Source organism: Channa argus, chromosome 1 (assembly GCF_033026475.1).
Source record: "Channa argus isolate prfri chromosome 1, Channa argus male v1.0, whole genome shotgun sequence".
In the NCBI taxonomy this organism is placed as follows: Eukaryota; Metazoa; Chordata; class Actinopteri; order Anabantiformes; family Channidae; genus Channa; species Channa argus.
The window spans coordinates 19,920,867-19,944,757 of NC_090197.1; the positions used below are offsets into that span (position 1 = coordinate 19,920,867).

At 38.7% G+C, this 23,891-nt stretch overlaps 1 protein-coding gene across 2 annotated transcripts in view; it reads right to left on the reverse strand.

Annotated features, from left to right (window-relative positions):
• The window catches only part of csmd2 (CUB and Sushi multiple domains 2), a 244,172-nt gene that overhangs the window by 37,743 nt on the left and 182,538 nt on the right, over window positions 1-23,891 (reverse strand). For both annotated transcript variants that reach the window (XR_010914488.1, XM_067505569.1), the window contains exons 36-49: window positions 23,398-23,522; window positions 21,427-21,523; window positions 20,483-20,587; window positions 20,129-20,247; window positions 18,306-18,375; window positions 16,541-16,657; window positions 16,116-16,325; window positions 13,287-13,475; window positions 10,152-10,329; window positions 8,677-8,822; window positions 8,517-8,597; window positions 7,831-7,944; window positions 1,424-1,612; window positions 469-615 (exon numbers count right to left, since the gene is read on the reverse strand). Coding sequence is in view for 1 of the 2 variants with exons in the window: in XM_067505569.1 (XP_067361670.1) it covers window positions 469-615; window positions 1,424-1,612; window positions 7,831-7,944; window positions 8,517-8,597; window positions 8,677-8,822; window positions 10,152-10,329; window positions 13,287-13,475; window positions 16,116-16,325; window positions 16,541-16,657; window positions 18,306-18,375; window positions 20,129-20,247; window positions 20,483-20,587; window positions 21,427-21,523; window positions 23,398-23,522 (1,887 nt within the window). In the remaining variant the exon portion in view is untranslated. The remainder of the gene's footprint in view (window positions 1-468; window positions 616-1,423; window positions 1,613-7,830; window positions 7,945-8,516; window positions 8,598-8,676; window positions 8,823-10,151; window positions 10,330-13,286; window positions 13,476-16,115; window positions 16,326-16,540; window positions 16,658-18,305; window positions 18,376-20,128; window positions 20,248-20,482; window positions 20,588-21,426; window positions 21,524-23,397; window positions 23,523-23,891) is intronic.

Here is a 23,891-nt window from a genome sequence, read left to right on the forward strand (position 1 = left end):
GAGCATCAAGTTGGGGAGGCAGAAAGTTCCACTGAGAGGAGGAGAGAGACGATTAGTCAGTCTGGCTGAGCAGTGTTGATACAGAACGGTGGGAGCCTTTTAAATATTTACACAGTCATAATTCACAGCAAGTTATGCAGGTGTCGTATACCAACAGTTTCTTCATGGGAGCAGGACAAAAAGGAGGAATAATAAGCAATACAAGAAACAGTGTCTACTAATTCCCATGCCAATGCTGCACAGCAAGGGGTGTTGTAGATGCCTTCCACCCCCGTTAGGTTGTCATGGAGATGGTCATATTTCTAGCTATATCAGCACTTAGCAGCCAAAAAAGCTTTATTGACATAATAAACACCCCTGATAAGACTGAAAATAAAACAATGAACAAAGGCAAATCTTAAATGAACCACTACAATGAAATCACATTTATAAAAAAACATGGGACTTGATACTATTATCCCCACTCACCTGAATAGCGTATTCTGAAGCCTTTGTGGCTGGTGGTATGATCGAAGGACCAGTGCAGGTAGACTTTGTTACTTGAGCTGGTGATGCTCAGTGGACTGGAATAGTTACCACTGAGGGTGATTAGGAGGGGGCTCTGCCTGGATGGACCTGAATAAAGATAAGAAAGGAAAAAAATGAAGTTACTGGGAACAGAAAAGTCCCATGATTTCATGCCAAATAAAAAGAGCATTGAAACTAATACTAGAACTTGGTTGTTAAAATAATGTCTTGTACTCAATTACTGACACAAATCACAGCTATATTCTGATTAAATAAAAAGCAACAATGATTTTATTATTCAATTCTAAATTTTTAAATTTGTATAAATATTTTCTGGGTTTCGACTTTATTTTTGATACGAATCCCATTATACCCAGTTATAGCTTTCAGAGGGATTATGCATTTAGCTATACTTATGGTAAAAATCAAAATTTGCTAAGCTTCTAATTGCGGAAAAAAGATTTCATCCCATAATTGGCTTGGCAGCTGTAAGGTTAGCAAATGTCTGTTCCTCTCCACTCGGCAGAAAATAAAAACGCACTAATCAGCAACACTAGTGTATACAACCACTATTTTTTCAGAACAGCCTGGCAGAGTTGCTGACCGTGCCTCTATTAACATGTAAATGTGCAAGGAAGATGTAGATGTTCTATCACCATAAAAGGGTACTTGTGTGTGATTTCCTGTTAGTAGATCCACAGAGCTTTGTCGGGGATTGTAAATTAAGCAGTCTGGCTCATTTTAGCCTTTAATTGTGGATATTTGTTGAAATGAGTCTAAAGCCAGGCTAGGAGTGTGTGTGCAGTCATTGCAGCACTGGTCAAAAGACTTGTGAATTGTACATGTCTTGGGTTTTATAAGATGATATGCAACTACTGAAATATACAATATGCTCACTTCAGATACAGTGGCTCACCATCAAAGATCTCAAGCTCATCAAACTGACGGCTGGTCTGGAAGTGTTCTATCGTGAAGGTAATGTTGTAGCCTGGTTCTACTTTTACCACCCAAGAGCAAGACTCAAAATGGGGAAACCCACTGCCTGGTGACTGGCTCATGATGACCCCAGTGGAAGCAGTCAGTATTTCATTCATGGGACAAGTCACTGTTGAAAGAGATAAAACAAGTGAAGAAAAACAAAATATTTGACTATAAGGAATAATGATTTGTTTAGGTATTGCTTTGCTATGTTGTTTCATAATCACAGATAACATCTCATGACTTTTTATTGTTATTAGTAATTTACCTTCAAGTTCAAATCTGAATTGGTAACATCCAGTCTGCTGTTGGGAAAGCAACTTATTCTGAACAAATGTTTACTGTAGCTAAGCCAATTGCCATTCTGGTCATAAGATCAAACACCAGGAAATCATGTAGGGGTCTGAATTTCAGTGTGTGATTGCAGAAACTGTGCATAGTTGATTCAATTGATCATTTGATTGATTCCTGCAAATCTAGCAATCATGTGGTAGAGAAGTTGCACACTGTACAGTCATGTTTCAATGATACTAACATAAAAAAGTGAAAACAGAGACAGCTGGCAACATCAATCAAGTGGAAATCGCTCATAGAAAAACACTGGAACCCGAAAGGAATAATGTGACCGGCAGTGCCAGTTATGTCAACGGTAACAAAATTAATTAGGATCCTTGAGGAAGAGACAAAAAAACTTTTGGTCCCCCTAAAGTTATGGCAATGCCTTTAAGATAAAATCAAGACAGGGGGTGTCTAGGCGGCTCGTCTAAATTAGGCTTACTTGTGGTAAAAGTTCTGTTTAAAATGTAAGCAGCTGTTCATTTAAATAAACTCAGTTCTCACTCAAGACCTTTGAAGCAATGAGCTGTTGGAAAATGAGATTTTGCAAAGTAAACGTTAACTTGTAAAACCATATTTAATCAACATCTGATTTATTTTCACCCTATCCTGAGCATCTGTAGCACAAATGTAAATTATGGTAAATCTTAAATTTATGTCAGCTTGTAGCTGCCGGATGTGCACATTAGATATGGTGCCACTAAAAACTATCTCTGTTTTCTATTTTGTTTCTTGAAGAGAAACTAAATAGAATCCAAACTCTACTAATCCTTACCAAACTCAAATACACAATAACACGCCCAACAACAAAATGGGAAAAATATATTTCCTGCAACTCTGGACAGAAATCTGTGAAACAATTCCCAATGCCCCTTAGGTAGCACTGACAATGAATTTAATGCCACTTAGGGCCTGTGAACTGGTCCATTCCATCTGTGTAGCTGTCCTGGAGAAACTCTCCATCTTGAGCTGCAGCATCCGTTCATTTCAATCACTCTGTTTGCTTAGAAACATGACAGAAGATGAACATCCCTTAATTGAATATAAAAACCCTTTGCTCATTTGTCTGACTATCGGAAACACATCTCTGTAAAAACTTAAATTAATCTATAATTATTGTCTATAGCAGTGGTGACTGTGATGATGATTGTAATTATGTATTTTTAACTCTTAACAATTTATTTTTTCTTCAACCTTATGCTTTCCGATAGTACGCTGATTGTCCACTGTTTATCTGCCCTGCCTGGCCCTTTACCCTATACCTCACTGCAGACATACAGAGTTAATCACACATACACAATACACAAAAAAGATGTAACTAGCTAACTAACTTGGCACTTAATGCATACATCTGCCTCAAAACATTATTTGCTATAGCACATCTGAGCAGACCACATCATTGGTATGCTTTTGGGACATCTCCATGACATCCTTTGGCATTTCAGTTTGTGCTGAAAATTTCAGGTTTTACACAGGTTTCTTACCAGTTTCCATTTTTGCAACTTTATGAAACCAACCCTCCTAATTTGTCAGATTTGTCTGTATACACATGGTACGTCAAAAAACAAGCTGCAACAGCAGTCTCAAGAAGTCTGTGGCACAGGAAGGTAGAGTGGTCGTCCACCCATCCTGCAGATGTTGGTTCAATCCCCGGCTCCTCTGGTCACATGTCCTTAAGCAAGACACTGAGCCCCAACTTAGATGCTCCCGGTGAGTGCTGGGCAGCTGCATAGCAGCGGTCCATGAGTGTGTGTGTGATTGTGAGTGCAAATGGGTGAATAAAGAAGTGCTTTGAGTGCCAATAGGTAGAAAAGTGCTATATAAGTGCAGAACATTTACCATATAACATTGAAATCAAGAAAAAAATAAATAAACAACTTAATATGTACTGTACAAAAATCTTTAGAGGGCACATGCCTAGATGCTGTTGGAAATTGTTTGCTTGTTTATAAACCAAGTATAGCAAAAAAAACTTACTGTCCCTGTTGTATACTGCAATTTGAATATGAATGTTTTGCCTCAAGGTAAGGAAGCACTTGGCCCTTACAGGTCATTCATTACAGTGGTGAAAAACTGAACGCATTGAATTACATTCTAACAACAAGTCATCTGTTGGTATATTCTTCTTTTTGTGTATGTGGTTGGGTTTGTGTGCGTGTGTGTGTGTTTGTGTTTGCGGCTTGGCTTGTTTACCTTCCCTCCAACCTTTGCTTGTTCATATGGGAAGACATTATTAAATCCACATGGGCTGGCAGACAACCTGGTTTAAACAACATTTGCAAATAGTTCTTGGCATTTGTTTTTCCTTGCTCTGTGTGTCAGCTGGGTGTGGTTTACTGCCTTCAGAAATCACTAATAAACGTAAGCCCTCACCCAATAGGGAGCCTTTTAAAATACCAGGTTAGTACTTATTCCAATGTTTGTGATATTCATTGTGTCGCCAATAATTGACAATCTTAACTAAACATTAAGAAAAGAAGGACAAAACTAACACTAGATATCAGCAAATCTGCAAAAGGTCACACCAGTTGTGTCCTAATTGTATATTAGTGGATTAAAACAGCTAATGAGCTTAAAAAAATCATAAATTTTAATAAACAAGACAACCAAAAAATCTGTGAAATAATTTACAACCTCAAGGACCTCAATACAAGGGAGTTAGAAGGCATGACTCCAATCCATCACTGATAGTGAAACTGACTGCACCTGGAAGCAGCATATAAAATCTAAGAGTGAAGTTCATTAAACGATCAATTCTCTGATGATGAGATGTGTGCTGTCAGTGACCTTTCATAAAGCTTCGACATGTCTTCAAAACTGCCTTCAGCTCATCTTGGAGCTGATGGAAACAGACAGGCAGAACTCTTATCTACAGGCTGCTACTTATTAAACTAATCCACTTTGAAATGAAGAATCACTCTGTTTGGCTGTAAACAAAAGGATATTAGGGGACGAATCTGACAGCTGGAAAAAGGCAGCTATACACAAGGTGAGATCAGTGCTGATAAAGTCTGATGAGGAATGGAATAAATGGCTAGGATGAATAGAATTATCTGCAACATCCCTCCTGTTTGTCTACATTTTTCCAAAAACAAAAAGAAAAAAAATGTGCAGAAGGTTTCCCTAGAGACAATCACAACTGCATACATTTGTGCATTCTAATTTGCAAGTATGGAAGCACACATGCATGATTTTACAATAATATAGAGCATACTGTGCCGCAGTGCTGTTGAGATGCCGATGCTCATGTTTGTATTTAATTAGCATAAGCTGAGTAGCGATAAGGAGCTGTTGGAGAGGATGGGCCACAGCATAAGCATTACCCTGGATCAGGACCTAACAGCTCTGAGAAGACAGGGATGACAATGAAAGTGTAAAAACAAAGACGGGGTAGGGGGAAATAAGCTGTAATACATTCTGTGGGACCAAAAGAAGCAGGCTAGGATAAAATTATTATTAATATTAGAACAAAAAGTTAGGCGTTTAGGCAAGGGAGGGGCAAAGAAGTAGTGGGACGAAGAAAGCTAGTGCAGTGGGAAACAAATGTGATGGGTGTTTATGAAGGTTTTAACCACAAATCTGTCTAGGGGATAAACAGGGATTTTGGATCATCAGAGCTCATTGTTTTTCATTAATGAATTCAAGCAACACGTTGTACCGATGCTGTTGCTTTGTGTGTGTGTGTGTGAGTATGTGTGTGTGCGTGCATGCGTGCTGGAGCTGCCTGTGGTCCCAGCAGACAGCAGCTGTACTTGAAGGGCTGTGGATCAACACAACCCTGTTTACCAGACAGCAAGCAAATGAGACCCTGTACAAACCTACTGGTTGCTCCAATGGCCGGAAATATAAGAGATATTAAACTTACAGTCACCTCCACAAGTGTTGGCAAAGCAAAGACAAATGTTTCATTCTTGTTGTACAGTGAAGAATTTTAGGTTTAGAATCAAAAGATGAATATGAATTCAAAGTTCAGAATGTTTCCTTTTATTTGATGTTATTTACATTTAGATATGTTAAACAATGCGTGTGTGCAGGATTGTTTTCTGTGAATGTCATTTTTGGGGGAAACTAAAAGAAAGAGAAAGCGAAAAGAGAGATCTGGGTACTGATCAACACACTTCAACACACAGGTGTGTTGAAGCGACTATGAGAATACACTGCATTGTGTTTAGAATCAGCCTCAGAGAATAACAAAAAAGGGAACAGAGAATAAAGGGTACATGTGTTACATAAGAACAGAAGTCTGACGCTGGTGAGTCAGGGATGGAACGCAGCGACTGGGGGAGGAGGGGGTGCAGACAGAGGGAAAGCAGAAGATGAGACAGGGTAGTAGCACTGAGGGGTTAGCAACACTGCAGAACTGTCTGCAGGCTCTGTTGCTACAACCACAAAGACAATATGCACTGCTGTGTAAAGCGACACATTGGCCACTGTACATATATGAGCGGGTGATTGAGAGCTGTGTGTTGTGTGTCTAAACTGGTGATACGATAGGTGCAGCTGCAGCCAGTGTGTCCCCTGCATTTCAATGAGCTGTGCACATCGCCTCTTTACCCCCCCGACTCCTCCTCTGTCTCCCCCATCAGTTTCAAACTCTTGTTCTATTTTCAAACCCTGCTCCATTTTATTTCACCTTCTGCTCCTCCCTATTCAATACTTTCATCTTGCTAGTTAGTGAGTTCTTACCCAAACCCATTCTCACTCAACTCCTGAAATCTTTCTGGTTTTGTTATCTATGTCTCTCTTCTCAATCACTCTAGTCTTTGTATTTCCAGGTGAAGTGACAGGTTGCAGGTAGCAGGAGTATGCTGGAACAGTTTGTCCCAGTATAATGTGTCCCTCAGCATACATATCATGAGCATAAGTGCAGATGCACTTCAAACTACAAGAAAAAATATTTAACTGTCACTGATTTTCACTTAAAAACGGCACATTTGTTTAGCTAAGCAAGACAAAGCTGGTCACAAAGTATTATATTGATGAAATGAAAATATTAACCCTTCACTTGCACATATGCAGGTACAAATGTACACTTAATGTTGAGTGGTGGAACAAGTGAAAAAATACTTAAACACACAATAATTTCCTTTTCTTGTGGCTTTTTTTATTGTTTAATTTTGCATTCCTAGCCTCCTCTGTTCTGCCTCTCACTGGGTGTCCTGGGTACTTTGTTCCACATCTTTATTATTAGCCTTATCCATAGCTTCTCTTCCCCTTTCATTGCCCTCTTTTTTTTGCCTAACTCCTTTTTTATCTCCCTCCTTTTTTCACCTCACGCTGAGATCATCTGCATATTTTTCCAATTTTCGCACAAGAAATTTGGTTCATTTATCAAACTTCGCCTACTCTGCCTCGTCCACCACATAACCCACAAACAGATTGAGGCACACAAAATGACATAGAAAGTTTAAGATGTAGAAAAAAAGAGGCTAGCAAGGTTATAAAAGATACATGCCCTTATGATATTTTGAAACATAAAGAAACACAGAGCTCTTTCTATGCACCCAGTTTCTTGCCTGGAGGAAAAGTGTTGCACACAACACAAGTAACACCGTTATGACTCGGTGTGTAAGGAACACTGCATTTTTTGAGTACTCTGGGAGGACAATATCTCAGCATGTAGCAACACACAGCAGCCTAATGGGAAGCAAAGTGTCATCCACAATAATATGTGACTGCTTCTCAGTGACTATAGGCAGAACAAGTACTTGCAGGAAACCAAGATTGAGGCAAAACTGCAACGAGTGCATGGTTAGTGAATTCAAGAGCTAGTGGCAAATTTTGAGATCTGGAATATCTGGATCATATTCAGAAAAAAAAGAAAGCGCAGCACTTGGCTCCTCTTTCACAACCATAACTGAAGTGCTCTTGAGTAAAGCCCTTATCTGTCAGCTCCCTAAGTGGAGCTGCTCAGTAGCCAAACTAGACTTGTGCTGAGCATCTTCCAGGTAAGAGTGAGAACAGGACCTTTCTAAAAAAAAAAAATTAGTTCCTCAGTTATTCACTCACCATCACATGAGGGTGGAGGCCCTTCAAACTCCAAGTGTGTCCCTAATCGGCAGGTCAGGATGCTGTTTCCACTTAACTGGTAGCCTGGAAGACATCGGTAACGCACTATATCACCTGAAAAGGGAAATCAAGGAGGTAGAGAAACAGTCAGTGACATATGAGGGATCTGGGAACAATCCATATGATTGATAGTAACAAAAACATCTCTATAAACCAATCAGAGCTTCTCAGCCAGAACACTAATATGACTCAAAACTAATTATGACCTATTCAATGTTACAGTGAAAGAAAAAGTTAAAAGTAAAAAAACTACCATATTAAATCCCTACTGGACTCCTATAGCTTCCTTTGTATTTCTAAATAGTACTGACTCAAGGAGGTTTGCGATAAAACAGAAAAGAGGACTTAATCTCAATTGTCCTATACAAAGGTAGATATCCACCACATCCAAATCCCCCTGGCTTTCTGAATGTTTTGTCCTAATCATTCATTTATACTGCTGCCTTATAACTCTTGATCGTGATCTACTTTCTGATGAGTCTGTAGTCTGTAATGGTGCCTCATGGGAAATGTAGTCAGTGATCCTGAGGAAATGCAAACTATCAAAGCTAGAGGGTGAGCTGAGAGTGGCATTACTTTCAGTAGTCACTGTTTTAAATGTGTGTGAATAAAAGTCTTCCACCTACCAATTTTGAATTCTTTGCTTGCCATCAGGATCTCTGCATTGGGAATGATGGGGGGAGGCAGGCAGTACTGCAGCCTGTAAGCTTTATAGGGGGCAATAAAGGTATAAAAAGAGTTAAACATGAATTATACATAAAAATAACAATCAGGAAATTGAAATACCTTGATAGGTGATACGGAATAATCCACTCTTCTCTGTGTTACTACGGAAACGAATCAGCACTTGATTAGATGTGCTACTGGGTGGGTCATTTGGCTCTCCATCAGTGAACACCCCCAGTTTCCTGGCTGTTACTTGTGGACCATCCCTAAAAGAAAAAAAGGGCCATCGGTCAACTAACGTATAACTTGCCGGAGTCTAGAGATTTATAGTTGATAGTTAATCATGAGTATGCTCTGCCAGGAGCCTCTGCTCTAAAGTGCTCTCTAACCATAAAGTACTTTAAGGCTTTCTGGTGTTCTCATAGATATGCGTCAAACAGAGCTACATGGCAAAGTATTGTCAAGCATTCTCCACCAGCACAGTAGTAATAACAGAGCTGCTATCACTTTATATAACCAAAGTAATTACTCTCAGCTGGTCCGGTTGATTATGTTGAAATAAGGTAAAAATTACAAATAAGCATGGAATGGCAGGTCTGGATTGCGTTGTTCCTGCTAACTGCCATCCAATGGGAGTGTCTTTGGAAGCTGCGGCCCAGCCTTGGCACTCCCCTGGCGTGGCCATGGCTGAGTGAGCCAGCTCCCAGATTCCTGCCACAACCATTCAGCTTAAAAACCATCTGTCTTTGGCTGTCAGACTGGGCATGAGAGATTACAAGCAGCTCTGGAAATGGCTGGCTAGGGACTGCTGCCTGACAGCTCTCTGGCCAAGCCGCCATTACGAAACCCATTTCCTTGGCTCAGTAGTTTAGTGGATAGATACACAGTGGAGGTAACTGGAAACTAGGGAACATGATAGTCCTCTTCTTGGCTCTGCAGGAACTGACTGGGAAAGATCAACACAGTTGTGGCCATTTACAGCAATACAACAATGGACAGAAAGTGGACATTTTGGCTCAATTTAGCCATGTTAATTTGGTGAAAATCTAAACACATATTTCTATAAGAAACCAATCTACAAAATATAGACGTCACCCCATCCCATGTGGGCCATTCATGTGCCCGTCAACACGCCAGGTTGGCTGGCAATCAGATCTCCGGTCTCAGTGAGAGCTGGGACCTTTGGAGCATGTCTCCAAAAGACAGGATCAACTGGGACTGGCAACTATCATGCATGCAAAATCCTGTCTATGGCTGCACATATGGAAGGACCAGCTGTGCATTATAGAGGTGATCAAAGAGAGCTTTATCCATCGCTACTTAGTCAGGCAAAAGTACATACTCGTACCAAATAAATGTCCTGACACAGACATTGACAAACATGCATGCATACACACACATTTCCACCAGCCAAAAACCTTTGAATCTCTTTTCTGTCACACAAATAGGTTTTTGTAAATGCAGCTCTGATTGGGACTGGTTCTGCAAGGCTGATTACTTGGTGTTCAACACTTTTTTGAGATGGGCTTGAGATCTGGGTTTGGCCATTACTACACATACAGTATCTACAGCCCATGGGAACATGTATTTCTTACCAGACAGTGATGAAGTTGTGTGGTCCATGAACCTGAAGCAAGGTGAAGTTGAGTTTAATGCCAAACCCAGGAGCTACAGTGATCAACCAGGAGCAGTCAGCTGAGCTAGGGTACTCTTCTGGGTAACCCGGTGAGAAGATGGTCCCGTTGTCAGATGTGATGTTACCACCACAAGGAACTAAGGGAAAGAGGGAAAAGCAAAAAAGAGTGAGGAAAAAATATCTGTGGTCCAGGAAGGTAAAAATAAAAGAAAGGGGGGGTCATCCTTTCATCTCTACTTCTGCTTCCCTTCTTAGTGTCTCTCTCCCCCTCTCTTTCACTCTTCGTCTAGTGCCCAGGCGCTTGTCTGAGCTAAAGATTAGCCAGTAAAGCCTGTTAGCAAGTGGGGACTTGGATAGAGTGTTTTGCTAAGATAAGGGCATAAGTCTTTCCCATTGGGGGTGAAGAGAGAGTGCACAGATGAGGCAAGGGTTAGTGAGGACCAGGCTTTTGAGGTTTGTACAGTATGCATATACAGATAGGATTTGCACGAGTACATACACCAGTCTGTGTGTTTAAGTGACATAAAATGGTATAATAGCATGTGTAAATCAAAACTGAAAACACAACAACCTCCCAAGTCCACACATGCCAAATATCCAGAAGTACAGTAAAACACAAACACTCAACCACACACACCCATGCACTTGAATGCAATTGTAACAATTTTCAAACATTTCCGAGGAGGTTCTAACCAACTTTTACCAACCAACAATTATAAAGCATAACACTCTAACTGGTGCCATTAGAGACAAATTCACAATGGTGCAGTAAGGAAACCATGGGGGAGTGGTAATCACAGTAGGGCAGGAATCTCCAGTACCCCAGACAGGGAATTGAGCTTAACACCATACCGTCAGATGACTATGAGTATACGATCATTTCCAAAGCAGAGATTTTAATTTGTTTTTGGCTAAATAAATATGGTTCTTTCTTTATTATACTGTTTTTGTCTATCTTATCCTACTGGAGTTGGACCTGATGTCCTCTACAGTCTAGTATTCTGTTTCACAGAAGAGGGACAATTAGAGTCTGTGAATGTGATACATAATACAAACTCTAACTAATAAGCAATTTTGCTTAGCATTGATACTATTTATCATAACATATTTAACTTGCAGCCTCTCATTTTTAGCCAGGGTTGATTGTTAAATTGTTTTGTGAGGCAGGATACACCACTCTGCAACATTACTATACAACAATAAGTACATTTTGTGTGTCTATAGATTCAAAACATTTAATAGAGTGATAATTGTTCACTTGTGGATCTCATCATACCAATTTTAGAAGTTGCATATATTTTTGTATTGATTTTGTATTTTTATTTTTTTCCCAGCTCTGTCTTGTGGAATGTAGGTGCTTTTTGGCTTGATGTGATCAGATCCTTCCTTCTGTTTCTACTTCTTTTAATTAATTTACTTATTTTGTCTGCACATTTTATTGCCAGGGATCTTACTTATATAAACAAAGTTCAGCTAAGCTGCATTTTCAAGTTAATCATTCACAAATATCACTTTGAACAACATTATTCATGTTTACACCTATGAACCACCGCTACCCCTCCTGTTTATAATTACATATTAATATGGTAAAAAAATAATGAATGTGGAGACAAAACAGAAAGTTTAGCAAACAGAAACCATTTTATACATGTATTGTGTTGTGATTACAATGGCAAGCTAGAAGGTAAGCGAGCCAAAGTAAGCCAAGGTAAAAAAATCAATGTGTCATATCTCCCTCGGTAAAGCTATGTAAACATTGGAGTGACAGACAGAGAGAGAAGAGCAAGGTGTACTGAGCTGTATGGGGTCAAGTAAAGGTGTAACAACATAGTTTACTGCTATGTAATAATGGCTACATATATAAGTTGATAGGAGATGTGCTACAAAGGTCAATACATTTACTCTTACGTAAAGCTACTAATGTATGTATTGGACGTTGTATGTAAGTGTCTGCATGCTGGAAATGTCTGCAAAATTTGGATTTTCTCATTCTGAATGGGGACTGGATTCCAACTGACTGACTAATCTCAAAATGTGAAATAAACAGGGAAAATCCATTTGCAGTTAGTCTAAATTTAATACGGCAATCAGTCAGTTGCACATTGGTGTGTGTCTGTTTGTGGTATATTTATTCCATTAAAGAACTAGTATCTCGAGTCAGTTCATCTTCTGCTCTTCCTCACACCAGGTCACATCCTTGAAGCCAAACCAATTACATTCACAGTCAGAAATCATCAGTCTACCTTCTTCTGGTCAATTTTGGATAGCAACATGCATGTGCCTGCCCATACAGTACATGCATACCAATATATAACAGGATGGGCATATTCTATGAAAAAAAAAAGTACATGACAAACACACACATGCAGACAAAGCAACGAATGAATGCACAAACACAGATGATGGCACTTCACACATACTGTATTGCACTAAAACAATGTCAATGTACAACAAAGTTAATTACTGATGGAAATATTATATGTACACCTGTGAACCACCCCCCACTCACGCATGCACGCACATGACACACATATAGGTATACTCATATAAAGTTCTTTTGCAATATCTTTCAGGCTCAAAACTTTGCCTGAATATTGCAACAGCCTATCCAAAGAAAAAATAGCTGTCCCCTGAGCCCTTTCGTTCTGTTGCTTCTTCTCAAACTCCCATTTATTTCCTTGCTTGCCCATTCAAAGTGCTACTGTCACAGTCATAACCTTCCTCTGTTATGTTGTCTGCCTTAATAAATAATCAACAGATAGAGCGTGAGAATGTGGGTCAAGGACAAGGCAAAATAAACAGTGACCATTACTTTTCTTTTTTCAATTTAGCCCATTTTATTCATCTTTTGTCTCAATTCTTGTTTAGCAGAGTACTGGTTTTCATTGAGCAAGACTTTGTCTCATTAATGGGGGATGATAATTCTGTTTAATTGCATTATTCATAATAGATAATCATTATCTTCATGGCCCTCCTTCACCCTAATGATCTAATTGCTCAATATGTTCTCAACAGGAAGAGAAAGCATGGATGGTAGTTCTGCAGTCATGACACAGTTTAGTTGGTCATTTGTAAATAATACCAATAGTCTTACCTTCGCAGCGAGGGAAAGGGTGATCCCAGTTGCGGGTGGTGCCATGTTCACAAGTAAGGATAGAATGTCCCATTAGCTGATACCCAGGCAGACATTCAAAAGAAATCGACTGGCCTACATTGTAGCCAGCACCCACAACCACTCCATAACGGAAAGGTTCTGGATCAGGGCACTCCTGTAGCTCGTAGGCTGAAGAAAGAAGAAGAGCAATTAGATCAAATAATTTAACCACTTAAACCATTTTAAAGAGGTTTAAACAGTCGGGCAGAGCTCTTGACAGTGAAACAGTTACTGTTAGAACTGAATTCCTATGTAATAATCTCAGGAAAGTAGCTCAGGGAAAGTATTGCTTCAATACCTACAGAGCTTGATTAGAGATCGCCATGGCCACCTATAGCGGTTGATCACTTGACTTGCAAGATTTTTTGTGCTGCCAAAGAATATTAACCACCACTGATTTTCCTTAACCCTTTTTTTTTTTTTGCAGAAAACAGTCATGTTCAGTAGAACAGAAAATGTTTTAATTCCCCTTCTTCATCTCTGTGTCATTTGTCCTGCTTGAGCCCTCACTCCTACTGCTTTGACCTCCATCTTAGACAGTTTGAGGAAAAACAATTGCGATCATCAAACGCAGTGTGTGTACATAATTCTCATTTTTGTTTTTTTATTGTCTCCGCTTTTACGCAAGCAGAGCAGGCATTAAGCCTTCAGGAGCCAGGATATAAATATTACCGAAAAATTTCATTTCTATGGATCAAAGATTCCTTTTGTAAGAGATAACACATGCAAATTCAGCAAAAGGGGTCTAATTTCCAAATATAATGCTTGATTTATATGCTAATGTACACATAATAATGTAAATGCACAATTCTACTTTCCATTTGCCCACTTGTTTGCTGAATCACAAAATGCTAACTTTGAGTTCCTGCTGCATTTGAAGACAATAACTAAATATATTATAACAGTGTGTGTATACATACATACATACACACATACATATATGTGTGCGTGTGTGTGTGTGTGTGTATATATATATATATATATATATATATATATACACATATATATATATAATCCCAAAATGAAACACTTAACTGTAGTACGCATAGCATGTACACTACTTTCTGCTAACAATCCTCAAAGTCAATACTCCCCACTTTTGAAATGAGAAAATTAGTTGTTAGTGAAGCTGTTAGTGAAGAGGCAGCATGACAGCGAATACTATAGTATACTATAGAATAAGTATCTATTATATAATTGTCTATAATGTCAATTGACTGCTCACGTTTGAGTGAACTACTTAGTGTGCATTATATAGGGACTAGGGAATGAGTGAGTAGGGGGTGATTCGAACACAGCCCAGGACTGCACTCTTCTCGACAAAGATCTCACATGTTCCTGGAATTTGCTGGAGCCACTTTCCCATGTTTTCAATTGGTAGTCTACAAGGTCTCACGTATCGACAGTTTGTTGAACTTCTTAGGTACTCCTTTCCCCTTTTTGCAATTCTAAAAGCCTCTCTGTGTTGTCATGATCATGGCCTCCAATCTCTCTGGATTTATACTTTTTAGCAGACTTTCGGAAGGCAATTCAATTAGTCTTAGTTACTGGCCATGGAGTTTCCAGGTGTCCATCTTAGTCATAATCTTAGTCATGGTCTTCAGTGTCAGGTCAGCTGCTCTTGCATTAAGCTCGCTGGACTTGTCAATGGGGATTGGAACCCAATCTGTAAGGGTGTTGATGATATTTCTCTCCAGACATATCGTCCTGGCTTCCCCTTGCCTCAGGATTTATGTTTTACGTCATCCATATTTAGTTGTGATAGCAGGTGCTTCTTGCGAATATTAGGACACTGACCTACTAGTTGTTTCTATGTTAGTCTAGCTGTTAGGTTTCTAAGTATCCATCAGTTCCTCCGTATGTAACCCCTCCTGCTTAGATTACTTGTATAGTAACATTCTCAACTCTTGTCTATGAATGTCTTACGCTTGTTCCAGTTGCCAACTTCTTATCAGGTCGCCCTGGTTCCCGAACACCTGATACGGACCTTGTTAACCCAGATAACATGTCTGGAGAGACCTAAAAATGGCTGCCACTAAAGGTTCCCATCCAACCTGACTGAGGTTAAGAAGATTTGCAAAGAACAATGGCAGTAAATCCCCAAGTGCAGAAGTGCATAACTTGTGGATTCATACCCCAAAAGACTCAAGGTAATTGTTGCCAAAGGTGCTTCAACAAAGTACAGAGCAAAGAGTCTAAATACTTTTGTACATGTGATATTTCAGTTTTTTGTTTTTGTTTTTAAAGACATTTCTAAAGTTCTTTTTTCTCTGTGTCATTATGGGGTACTTAGTGTAGATTAAAGAGAAAAAATAGAATTTAAATAACTGTAGTATGAGGCTGCAATATATCAAAATTCAAAAAATTGAAAGCGGTCTGAAAACATTCCAGATGGACAGAGTTTTACAGATTTGAGGAATTTACTGGCTGTGTGGGATGATTAGTTTGACAGAGACCCTTTTAGGGCTAATTCAGTTATGTTTCAGCTTTTTCAAGCGTACACTTCTACACCTCACACACAAGTGAACGTAAATAAGTGAGCATAAAGAACAAAAGCTAACACTCACAGATTATGATCTACCAATTGGTGACTTCTTAAAGTGATTCTGTGCTCATATTAATTTATAAAAAAATACTTTTACATTCAGAGTATGTCCATTACCATTTCTTTTTTGTAAATACAGTCCTGAGGCTTCCTGTTCCAATATTTTGCATGTTTTACTAAGAGCTCTGACAACAGTTTGTAACAGATAATCATTAAAATTTTACCTTGGTACTCAAACCTGAAACCCGGTTTATTCTGCGAATGGTCACTGTGGAAATATACTGTAGTCTCATGGGATGTGGTGAGAAGGGAGGATGGAATATCCTGGCCACTAAATCGGCCAATCACGGCACTTGTATCAAGGGGCCCATTGCGTATCTCTAGAAAATCATGGTTGGCCTCAGTGGAGAAGTTTAGGAACTGAATGTGGGCTCCTGAGAAAAGAAAAAACAAGAAATGACATTGAAACAAAAATGCCACTCTCTTCTTGAAATACTAGAATTCCACGTGCTCAAAATTGATTTAACCAGGTGTATCCACACTTCAAATGTCATGCCACAATCCAGACCTGCACAGTGTATAAATGAAGGTCCTTAAGTCTGAAAATGACAAAGTGTACTATCCTGTAAGAACCTCTTATGATGCTCACCATAACCAACTGGCAGGTAGATTCTCCAGGTGCAATCACTGTTGCTAGGGTAGTTGCCAGGGAAACCAGGACTGAGAATCATGCCTTCCATCTCCTCACGGATTCCACCACATTGCGCTGACAGAGGGTGGAAAAATCATTCATCAGCATCTTTAATCATTGACACTCAACAATATTACACATAAGGTTTAGAGTAGTTTTTTGTTTGCTGGTAGTGGGACCCTTGAACAGCTACACTGCTAGTTGAGCTTTCTGACAATATATGAGAAAAAAGTGTAATACAGTGTGACCTAGTCCATTTTTTAGTTAAACTACTTTATACATGAATAATGTACAATGCACATGTGGAATATTTTGTCAATTTAAACCTAAATACCAAAACCTTTAATGCTCAAGTTGGAGGCTATAAACTGAACCCACACTGATCTTTTATATAGTTTTGCATTGCTTAAAGGTAGCTTGAAGTTGAGTAAGATTATTTTTAATTGCAAGTTGGTGTCCTCAAGTGTGTTCTTAGGAAAATGCTCCTAAATACACACTGCCTCATTCCTCTACATCCCTCAACATTCCCCTACATACGTTTTTCATAAAAGAATAGTTTAAACTAAACATAAAGAGGCAGTATCTCATCAATAGGGCAATTTAGATCACTATTAAAGGACTTTGGAGCTCGGCTTCTTCTTGTTGTGATATGAATTGACCATATACTGTATCTTTTCTGCTCTTTATCCTTCTCCTTTCATCTCAAACCCCTGATAGATCGATGTTTCCTCAACTGAAATCCAGGACTTAAAAGAGCCAGTAAAGAGGTGAAATTAAAAAAAAGGTATGAACATAATAAGTGGAAGAGAACATAGAATTAAGATGAAACGAGTGGAAGCTTATGACACCAAAATTAAAAAGATGAAAGGATGCTGAAGATAACACAAAAAGAAGTAGCGAGAAGGGGACTGTAAAGAAAAAAAAAAAACAAATATATACAAGCACACTAAGAAATAAATGGGACAAATGGGGAGAAGGGGGGGGGGGAGACACAGAGAAAATCAAAGTGCTCTACCGTTATTTTACTGCAAGGTATAAGTAAAGGGTTAAGTGTTGTCCTGTGGAAGCAAAAAGCCTGAGGTAATCTGGAAACTGCTGATCCCTGTGAACACTATGAATCTTCCTTCGACTTCAACCAATCACAGTCTGAGATGGAACTAATTAGGCAATAGCAGGTAGTTCCAATAAGTGGAACCCGTTTGTCAAGGCACTTTCACAGACAGAAGACAAGGTGGAGAAGGAACCTGATCGAAGTTCATTCAGCTCACATGCTTAGCTTTCAAGATAGAAACACTAAATGTATTTTAAAAGTGAAAGGTATTACACAAAAACTAGTGAAATATAGTTTTTGCTTTATTCTGCAAACTCAACAGTATTGAGTACATAAGTATGTGCTAATATGGTAATCAGGCAGCACCATAGTGGAGTGGTTAGCGCTCAAAGGTAAAGGTTCCAGTACCCCCGAGACCCTAAACAGGATAAGCAGTTACAAATAATGGATGGATGAATGGATAATTTGGTAATACAATCCTGCATTTATTCAAAGGCTAATGATGGTGAAAATATAGTATAATATAACACTTTGCAGTGGAACCTTGGTCTAAAGTACTGCATAGTCTGTTTGGAATAATCATTTAGTGAGATCAGCAAGAATCTTCAAAGAATATTAGGAACAAAGTGTCAAGAAAACAGAGTCATGGGGTGAAAAAAAACACATTTTTACCTATGCAGAGAGGAGGTGGGTAGTTCCATCGTCTAACAGTTCCAGGCATACAAGTGATATGAGAGTTCCCCTACACAGGGCATCCATGCACCAATGTTTGCAAACACACAAACAGAAAGGCAAAAAGTGAAACAAAGAGCAGGCGATTAATTCCTTTGTTCTCCCCACTGTCACTCATCTGTTGGTCTAATTATCAGAACCTGCTGCCTCTCTCCACATGATTTCATGTGGCAACTAAATGACTAAATCCATCTGAAGTGACAGAACAATAGAGAGGGAGCATCACAGGCATATTAAAATGATCAGACAGAGAGAGAAACAGAACGATTAGAGAGAAGTGCACATTTATTGTAGTTCTGCCAAAATATGCAATACAACAGCCTTTTTTTTCTGAGTGCTCTAGAGTTGACTTCCAAAGCAAACTTTTTAGAAAGATAAAAAAAAACAAACGGATAATTTATTTTGAATTCTCTGACGTTAGAACATAATGCACTATTGTCAGCTGACCTTTTGGAAAATGTGTTTACAGTCATAGTCAGAGAAAGCTTGGCACCCAGTGTAATGAGCCATAAGTGGAGACCAAGACGATGCAGTGGTCTTTTGAACTATTAGAGTGCACTCTTTTACATACATCTCACTGATTGAGGAGTACGTCTAAAATTGCTTCTAATGACTTCAGATTATTTCAAGCTTGAGGGAGATTATTTAGAATGGAATAGAACTTGTAGTAGGTAAGTTATAAAGCATGTAAGAAAGCAACAAGTGTGATGCAAAGCAGTGGAGAGGCATCTGTTGTCAGACTGGGTACAGTATTTTGGGTGATTTTTGCGATTTTTAACACGGTAATTGTCACTTCATTTACTCATGCTGGGTAAACTCACATAATTGCCACTGATAATGTGAATACTGCAAACAAAATGGGAAAAGCAATATTGTGGCCATTTACTTGATTCCAATTATGAAGCAAAACTTTATTTAATTTGCTTATCTAGAGAAAATGGTCCATTAAAAATTAAAAAATTAAAAATTGGTCCATATTCTCTTTCATGAAGCTCAGGATGACCAATGTGTATTTATATAATAAATTAACGTACATATTTACATATTCCCCCAATGTATTGTAATTATTTTGGTTAATTTCTTATTACTGTAGCACTATCACATTATATTTTATCAGAACATGTCATGATGGCCATTGGACTAAGATCTACAGGTTTACAAAACAGATGTTGAGTAAAACCTATGTGAAGTAACTGACACAGACTAAACCTGGCATTTCTAGGTGAGGTAAGTGAATGAGAACTGGTGAGAACACACAGCCCTGATGTGTACTGTAGAGTGAAGAAGCTGTGTGAATAACTGCATCCGGTATGTGCCACAGAAGCCACCATCTGTCTCTGGAAGCAGAGATGATAACTGTGGAAGCACTGGAGGATGTGAACAATAGAGTCAGACTAGCATTAGCATTATAACCTATAAATTATAGCCAGCAAATAAAGAATGGCTGTTTAGATACCCACCCAGCCTTTGTAAAGCATTTAATAGTATATTTTTCGATAGTGTATTTGATTAATGACTATCTATAAAACCACAGACAATTTTCAGAGCATCCAGTAACATGTTTCAGTCCATCCAGTCTACCCCATTTTTTTATTCTTACACTTTGGTGATCGACTAGTGTAAAATCTGACCTCTGCTTTAGAAAATAGGGAAAGGGAAAGGGAAAATAGACAGGAGTGATACTGACAAAAGCAAGAAAGGTTTGAGCATCATTGTGGCTGTTTGGTCAATTTGACCAACTATGTGAAGTTAGTAGATGTTACCTGTAGCGTGTATCCAGGTTCACATTGGAAAGACACCACATTATTCATCTGAAGTCGGTCCCCAACCTTAATACCATTCATAGGAACCACAGGCTCTGGACAGTTAGTCAGAGACACCGCTTAAGAGGTAAAGAACAGATAAAAGAGACAACATTATTATACAGAAATATTATAAAGAACACAAATAAAATGGCAAATTAAAATGTATAACATGAATAAACATTTCACTACGTTTATTTGATCCTGAAGAAAAACACAACCAGCAGGTCTTCGTAAGAAACGTAACTCTTTTTGATTTAATATTTGTTGTCAGGGTGTTAGTACTCAAGTATTAGGATCTGTTTTTTCACTTACTTTTGTATTCCAACCTGAATCCTGCTGCAGACACGCTAATATCAGAGAAAAAGTGGAGGTAGAGTTGATTGGAGGTGCTGTTGAGGAGAGCTGGGACTGTGGTACCTTGGGGAGAAGATTAATATGGGAGTTTAGTGATTCCATATCCCGCATAGATCGACTATAACTTACTATATCAACCTTTTTTTACATTTCCACATTTAAGATTTATGTCTGTGCATGCATGAAGAAAACACCTGTGCATTACAATTTTTGGTAAAGTAGGTCCAAAACAGTCTGACCTATTTACTTCTAACGAGAAACAGAGCAGCATTTTATTATATCAGTTTATGGATATATATTGAGCTGATAATGAATGAAAACAATAATATACTTTAGAAAACAAACAATATCCAATGTTTTACAGGTACAACCTAAAATCGGTGTCTTCATAACTAATTTCTGAGCGTCACATTTCTGTTTTATGTCTTTACTTTAGGGTACATCTAATATTTACTTTTGGTCTGGTTCCAAGCACAAACAAAAAGGGAACTCCCTTTTGCTATATCCCCACTATGAGCAGAGTAACACAGGCACTATGAAAAAACGTTTACTTCCACAAAGTCCACAAAGAAAAGGCTAACCTTTGTAGAAATGTACCACAAATTTGCCAAGGGAAGCTCTAACAGATTGGAATTTTGATACTTTCCCAGCTGCCTTTATGTACTCTGAAATTAATTCAGCACTGTTGTAGTGCCAACTGTGGCAAATGAGGCCCTCACTTTTAGTGCTGCATGTGCTTGTAAAAAAATACAATATGTGTTTCAGGTCATAGATGCTGCTCTGTGAAAATGCACTAGGCTATTATGTTGCCTGGAGTCTAAGAGTTATTTATCAATATTTTAATGTTTAAGAATGAGGTGGAAATAAACACTGAAAATGCACAAACACATATGCATTAATACCTGAGAAGCTGCCGAGCATGGTATCAGTGTTGTCTCCACCATCAAACACCTCAAGCGAGTCCCAGTTCTGCTCCGTGACAAAGCTGATTACCTGGATCTGACACAGGGGAAAGAGGAGATGGAAGAGCAGCATAATTAGTAAATAGTGGAAAAAAGGAAAAGGATGGGGTTTACCGAACAGCACAGTAGCAAAGATGCCTGTATGTGTCTGTATGTGTAGGGAAATCATATATGAGGTTGAAGATTAATGAGAACATGACTTAACGATTTGTATAGAAAAAGGGCCACAACTACACAACTATAAGCATTAACTACTTTCACCTACTTTCAAAAGTTGTGTAGGCTCTGACACAGTTAACTCCTGGTAAAAAGTCATCATAAAAAAGAAAAGAACTAAGATGACTATGATATATCTGTGTGCCAACATGACAGTCCGGTCCACAGTCCTTTCCTCAGTAGTGATCAAGTGTAACGAAGATTAAGGTAAGAATGCACTGGAACTCTCACACATAACATAGTTTTCCTTGGTACATATTTTAAAGAACATAAATGGTAAAACACATATTTATCAAAGCAAAAACAAATTACCAAAAAAAACACTGGCCAATACAGTATTGGACTTACATTCTTTTATTTTTTTCAAACCCTTGGAAGGCTTTGTTCAAGTACTGGGCACTGGATTTGTAATTAAGGGAACTGCATGACAGCTCCACAGAATTTTAAATACTATTCAAAATCCTCAAATACAGGCTCCACTGCTCCACTGCCAAGTCCGTTTTACAAAATACTGAAAAAATTACATTGTGAATTCTGACAAAGTTCAACCAAATGATGGGTGTTACTCTTCTGTTAAATGTTTAGCAAAATAATGAAGCACTGGATGGCTAGACTTTGACTTAGTATGATCTATCAGAGCACCTATATGTTAAAGTGTGAAAGGGGCTATACTGTGCCATCTATTTTATCTTAATATTTTAGCTTTATTCTCTGCTTTAGCTAAAACTCATTTACTTTTTCAGAATTCTATGTCACCCCTTTCATTCCTTCTCTTTGTCCCTTTCTGTTCCCTTTCACATCTATTCCTCGGCCCTCTCCTCTGCCTCTGATGGTTATAGATCGGATATGAGCCAATTAAAGGGGCGGTAGGGGCTCTGCTGCACCTCGGGGAGACGAGGCAGATCACAGATTGATCTTTCATTAGGGAGCCACAGCAAATGTGCCGGCCAGGCACATCGCTCCTTTAAGTTCTCTTCTGGATCGTGACACTCCAATCTAATGTGTGTCTGCTAGCTGGTAGAAGGAGAGCAATAGTGAGAAAGACAGACAGAGATAAAGAGGACAACAGTGTGAACGAGATGAGGTGGAGCGGGAGAAGTGGGGATGAGGATGAACTAGTTGCCGTGAGTTTAGACACAAAGCAGCAAGCCCTCTACAGTTCGCTTGTCATATTTTGGTTTCACAGGCAGTGACGGTTTTCTATTGAGGGGTGCGACTGAGTCGGTGACAGTGCCCCTTATACTTTAACAGAAACCCTCATATGTTATAGCTAAACTATATAATTATCAGTCACATACGTATATATATATATGCTTGCCATGCTTGTTAATATTAAGTTTCACCTCAATGTTGCTTTGTAGTGCGGCATACTACTGTATGTGCTCCTGTGGACTATCTCATTTATTTGACCTGCAGGGACAGTCAGTTGAGGTAGATGAGGTAATAGCCCAGGGACAGCGCAGAGGTCATTAGCGACTGGTAGATCCAAAAGGACCTACTGCAATCTTTTGCAATCTTAATGATCCGCCAAATTTAGAGCCACTGTATAGTCTGATTTAGCAGCTCTTCCGCACACATAGAACTGTAAATGCTATACTGTGGGTAGCCATTATTTATATATTTAGTTATATTTATTTATTTTACTGTGCATTATTACTGAAAGACTACTTACTACACAGTGGGTGTTAAACAAACCTGGATTCCTGATCCTTCGGGAACAGTAATCTTCCATACGCAGTTGAGGCTATTGAGATAAGGCTCAGGAAAACCAGGTGATAAGATAGTGCCAGTTCGATGGGTCAGATTCCCTCCACACGGAACTGCAGGACAGAGAAAAATCACTGTTACAGGCTGCATGGAGAGAAAAGCACACGGTACAAGCATGCATGAATTTACACACTAAATTTGATACCATAAAATATTCTTGCTTAAAATTCCATAATGGGTTTTCCTCAAAAATATAGGAAATACAGCAGGACTTTCCAAACAAGTGTCAATATCGCAAACAAAATGGAGATTACATGAGAATCTAACAAAAAACATGAAATAAAAATCCAAACCAAAAAGTTTATTTGAAGAAATTTGAAAATTATAAAGTACATCTAGTTATTATCGACATTATTATCAAATTTTGAATTCACTAAATGATTATTCATAACTAGAGAAAAACACACAGAGTCTGATCCATC